The 5300-nt window shown below is 59.3% G+C and overlaps 1 protein-coding gene across 1 annotated transcript in view; it reads left to right on the top strand.

The window, feature by feature from the left end:
• Nucleotides 1-5195, top strand: part of LOC113202100 (major facilitator superfamily domain-containing protein 8) — a gene marked incomplete at its 3' end in the record, with an annotated part of 23144 nt that extends 17949 nt beyond the window's left edge. The window contains 7 exon segments of the mRNA XM_052273051.1: nt 1588-1732; nt 1878-2124; nt 2220-2333; nt 3794-4091; nt 4223-4357; nt 4457-4560; nt 4999-5195. Coding sequence (XP_052129011.1) covers nt 1588-1732; nt 1878-2124; nt 2220-2333; nt 3794-4091; nt 4223-4357; nt 4457-4560; nt 4999-5195 — 1240 coding nt within the window.
• Between the last annotated feature and the right edge of the window lie 105 nt (nt 5196-5300).

Below are 5300 nucleotides of genomic sequence, written 5' to 3'. Positions count from 1 at the left end.
ACGCCTGCATCCGGTTCAGTAAGCAAAATAAACGGGGAGGGCGTATCAGAGGAAACACCCATCCGATATGTTGCGGGCTGCTTTTTGGGCCGTGGGGGGGCCGTGGCTAGGACGCCTTGGGGGCGGAGGAAGTTCGTCACGTCATGCATAAATGATTTCTGCAAGAGCCTTTGCCCCCTTTGGTTTGAATGTACCTGTGTACGAAAAAGTACAATGTAGCGATGAACGTTACTTAGAGGTATACGGGTTTGACTTCATTCGAAACATGTCTGCTTTTGTCTTCCATGTTTTTTTTTAAGGCGTTGACGTTCCTTTGATAGTTTGATCATCCCCTCTCTCATTTTTATTACATTTCATTTTTGTTATCCGAGTTGACGGAAATCGAAGAACTCTGTCGCTCCATGCTCTCGAAATAGTCGCCCCCGTTTATCGCTCGCGTGCAGCACTTTATCTCATTGTGTGCGCCCGTGCTGGCCCCGTCCCGGTTTAAAAAAATGAAAAATAAAATGAAAAAATGAAATAAATGAAAAGAGGCCCGTGTGCCAGTCACTCACTCACTCGAGGCGGCACCATTCGCTCCCGTATAGAGCAGCCCGTCGTCGCGCAGACAAACCCATCTCTCTCGCACACGTGCAATATTCCGCAATTCACGACGAGAAGCGGTTAGTTATCTCCGCCCGACACGCACCTGTGGTGTGCTGCTTTGTTGGCGGCAGATACGCGCCAACTCTCGAGCTACCTTTGCCTTTATCAGTACCCTCAGTACCATGAAATGTAAACCGTAGTAGTAACCGCGGTGGGTTTCAAGTATTTCGTCGATTACGGAAAGAAGGTAGTCGCAGCATGGCATTCGCAAAAGTGAAAGTCGTCTGGAGGACAAAAGCAGTCATCAATTGCAGTTCATTCTTCCTGCTTAAGCTGTTTCTTTACACATCTCATTGTCACACTGCAATTGCAATGGATTAATCCATTCGCTGCTTTCTTATTCATTCGACATTGTGCGCAATAAACTTTGCCAAAAGCGCGAGGTGGCAAGTAGTAGGCGGGTCTCCCAAACACCGTCGCGACTGCAGCTGAGCGCGAACGTCGCCAGGCCACGGTGGCGCCGGGCGTAGCGATACAACAGGTCGCTGCCAAGGGAGAAAGGGAGAGGGGAGGGTGGGGGAGCAGGGGGGCGACACGGCACGACCTCACGTTTGGTCTCCTTTAAATAAAGCAACGTCCCTCCCACTGCCAAGTAAACAAGCATGGCGACTAACAGGCCCGCGGACACTCCCCTACCTCTCGCCTAAATCCCTTGCTTTCCCATCCCCCCGCGGGGAGCAGGGAGGAGGGGGTGGCGAGAGAGAGGGGTGAGGGGGGAGGGGCGGAGAGCGGTCAAATAACTAACATATTCAAGGAGCAGCGTAATTTCGCTCTCCTTCCTCGGGGCCCGTCCCGCACAGCCCGACCGACCGCTCCCGCCGCTGCAACGTACAAGTTTTGCCGCGGGGGGAAAGGAAGGGTGCCCTTTGTTGGTCCGCATTCATTCGGCGCTATTTTATGCATGCAAAACGACTCACTTTGCGCTCTTGCCTTGCTCGGCAGGCCGGCGGCGGACCAGGATGGCCTGGAGACGGACCAGGAGTACGCCGAGCGGTGGATGTCCATCAGGATCATCTACTTCACCATCTTCCTCATGTCCCTCGGCTTCAGCATCGTCATCACCGGCGTCTGGCCTTACCTGCAGAAGGTAAGTCAACCACAGTCGTCTTCACACATTATTGTTAACGAGAAGGACGCTTCTCTTCAGCACTTGCACAGACGAGAGCATGTCATGTGGTTGCCGTTATTTTTTCCCCGGTGTCATTCGACTCCACCGTTTTGTCCTGCCGCAGCTTGACCCCGGCGCCAGCAAGGAGTACATGGGCTACGTCGTGGCCGCCAACCCGTTCGCCCAGATGCTGTTCTCGCCGCTCATCGGCTGGTGGGGCAACCGATCCGGCTCCATCCGCCAGCCGCTGCTCGCCACCCTGGTCGTGTTCACGGCCGCCTCGGCGCTCTTCTCCGCCCTGGAGGTGCTGCCGGTGGAGGCGCGCAAGCACACCATGCTGGCGTCCAGGTTCCTCGTCGGGGCGAGTGCTGGTTAGTAGTCGTCGTCACGACACTTCGCCGAGCTGCACTGAACGGTGACTTTGACGACCTCAATCGTAATCTTGAACGTTAAACGCGTGTTACAGCCAACATCGCCGCCTGCCGGTCGTACCTGTCCGCCGCCACCAGGCTCAAGGAGCGCACGGCCGCCGTCTCCATGGTGTCCCTAGCGCAGGTGCTCGGCTTCATCGTCGGTCCTGGTAAGCCCCGGGGGAAAAAGAATCTACTACAGTACTACGCTTGGACTCGGAGAATAGCAACGGCATTAAAAACATTACGACAGAGAAAGTCGTCGCGGCAACGGCATGGAACGCTGCAACAGGTTGCCGTGATCTAGCGCCTGGGAGGTAGGCAACGGTGAAACACGCGTGCGCGGCTGCCGCTCGGTTGCCTATCTCCCAGGCGCTAGACTCGACCCGGCGGGACTCGCTCAGGAGGCGCCTCAAATCCCACTCCCCTTGGAGCCACAGCGCGTCGCCGTCGCCCAACACAAAGGTCCCCAACCCACCACCACCACCACCACCCCCCAGCCCAGCGGGGAAAAATATTCGCATGGGCGGCGAGCCACTGTGGCGTCGGCGGCGGCGCCGAGAGCCGATTGTGCTGGTGTGCGTTTGTGTGTGCGGGCGAGCGAGTCGAGTGAGTGGGGAAAGGCGGGCTGGTCTGGTGGCGCGCTCGAGCGGCACGCCGGCCGAACTAAAGCGAGCTGCATCAGCCGCAGTCACACTGCATGGACGGGCCGGGCCGGGCACCAGGAGGCGAGCACGTCGAGGAGGTGGACGAGGTGAGCGGCCAGGGCTGCACCGGGGGCCCGTCCCGAAGCGACGAGCTGCCAGAGGCGAGCCCCGCCACCGGCCTCCCCGGCCCTTGCCCCCGGACCCGCCCCGCCGACCCGGCGGCCTTGGATGCAGGTCCCGCGCCCCGCGCCGCTGCACCCCGCGCCTCGCCGCGCCACGCCGCGCCACGCCCCGGCCGCGCGGTGCAGGTTCTTGCCCTCGCCCCCACCTCCACCGCTCGCACGAGATTACCTGTCCGGGGGGAGGAGGCGGGGAGGAGGCGCGGCGGCCGAGAGTCCGGCGCTGCAGGACGGTCCCCCGGGGTCCCCGACGCCGGGGGGATGGGTCGGGGATCGGTGAACGAACCGGGAGTGCATCTCTCGGGCGCGCTCGTGCTGCTCTGGTTGGCCGCCGCCGCCGTCGGACGGGGGGAGAGGAGAGCGAGAGGGGCGCGGGGGGCGGCTGCCGATGCATTTCTCTGTCCCCTTTCGTCCTGCTTTGTTCGCTTCCTCGTCCTGACATGCCTCGCTCACTCACTCAGATAACTGCCGCTCACCTCACATGCAGGCCGGCGGAGGAGGCCACCTCCTCGATGCAGCACGGCAGTATTCTCGCAGGCTATCTCCGCATGCAACTAACCGCGCTACGGCGTAGCCAAATTTAACTAGATTTGCCAGATGAATACTCAGACTTTGGATTAGCGACGATTTGTCCAGAGTTCATTCATCAAGTCCGAGCGAAAAAAAGAAGCTGGAATACGGGCGTGGCTGATTCAGCGGAGGGAGCGCGTGGGAGGAGTAATTAGAAACGCTGCCCAGAGAGCTGACCACGCAGGTCATGAGGTCAACGACCCTCTGACGCGCAGGTGCCCTTTTGACCCGCAGGCCTGCAGGCCGCCGTGACGGCGCTGGGCGAGAAGGGCGTGTCCCTGGGCGGCGGCCTCCGCCTCGACATGTACACGGCGGCGTCCTGGATCAACGTGCTCTTCGGCGTGGTCAACTTCGCCATGTTCCTGCCCGTGTTCTTCAAGGAGAAGCGGATCGCGGCGCGCGAGGCCATGCTCAAGCAGGGCGCCGACTCGGAGGAGGCCACCTGGCGGCAGGTCAAGCCCGCCTACTTCTCGGTCTGGACGCTGATCGTCGCCTTCTTCGTGCTCAGCTTCAACTTCGTCCTCCTCGAGACGTGAGTACCACTCACTTACTGCCTCTCCCTCTCTCACCTCCTTCACTCGCCCGCCAGCGTGGTGCGCCGTGCGCCTGGAGGGTAGGCCGCCCAACGGGCTCTGACGCGCCTTGTGCTGCCTTTGCCCGCAGGCTGGGCACACCGCTCACCATGGACCAGTTCGCGTGGACCAAGAAGGAGGCCCTTAAGTACATGGGCATCCTGATGGCCATCGGCGCCGTCATAGCCTGCGCCACTTTCATCGCCATCGTCCCGCTGTGCAAAAGGTCTGGACAAAGCTGCCGTAGCAAGTACTAACTTTTTAAAAAATGATCGTTGTTCAATTATTGTTTTTTGCATTTGTGTGTGTGTGTTGCTGTCGATAGGTTTGGAGAGCGGCGAGTACTTATCTGGGGAGGATTCTTCCTGATGGTGCTGGGGCGGGCGCTGTACATGCCCTGGGGGTCCGAGCCCGCGCTCCTCGCATCAGGTGAGTTTAGAGGTCTCGTAAGTCGAGTCGAGTGCACTTTGATGCACACGAGCACGAGCGCGCCAATCACCCTTCCGACGGCGGGGCGGGGGAGAGAGATTGACTCAAACTATACTGCCTGCTCGCTCCCACGGTTCCCTTTTCCGTTCTTCATTATATTGCTCTTCTTGGCTCTCGCCTCGCGCGCCGCGAAAACGCTTGTCGAGGCGCCGAGCCTCGGTGTGGCGTGGCGCGGCGTTGTTGCTGTGGTCGCACTTTACAGGGCTCTTTGTTCTTCTCGAAATAAAACTCGGAAGGGCCTTATTATCGGGGACGGGTCGACGGTTGGAGGGAGACGGGGGAAGGGGGAGAGAGAGGACTTCCCCATTCTGGGCGAAGAAAGCGCCGGTCCGTGTCCGTAATGGCGAAATGATTGCTTTGTCTTGTCGCCCCGCGCAGAGAACACGACGGTGACTTCGGACGACGGGCAGAGCGAGCAGGTGGGCTGCCCGCCCTCGCAAGAGTGGTGCGCCACCACGGCCTCCATGACCGTGCTACAGTTCATCCTGGGCTTCGTGGTCACGGCCATCGGCTACCCCATCGGCATCACGCTCATCCAGACCCTGTACTCCAAGATCCTCGGGCCGCGACCGCAGGTGAGTAATTTTTAAAAAGAGAAGCTGAAAATAAACTTTGCGAAAATTGTTTCACGTTTGTCAAAAACCTCAGTAACATTTTTTAAGATATTTTTTTTAACATAA

This window comes from Frankliniella occidentalis, unplaced genomic scaffold, assembly GCF_000697945.3.
Source record: "Frankliniella occidentalis isolate FOCC.00 unplaced genomic scaffold, Focc_3.1 Scaffold241, whole genome shotgun sequence".
Classification (NCBI taxonomy): domain Eukaryota; kingdom Metazoa; phylum Arthropoda; class Insecta; order Thysanoptera; family Thripidae; genus Frankliniella; species Frankliniella occidentalis.
This window is presented reverse-complemented; position numbering and strand designations above follow the sequence as displayed.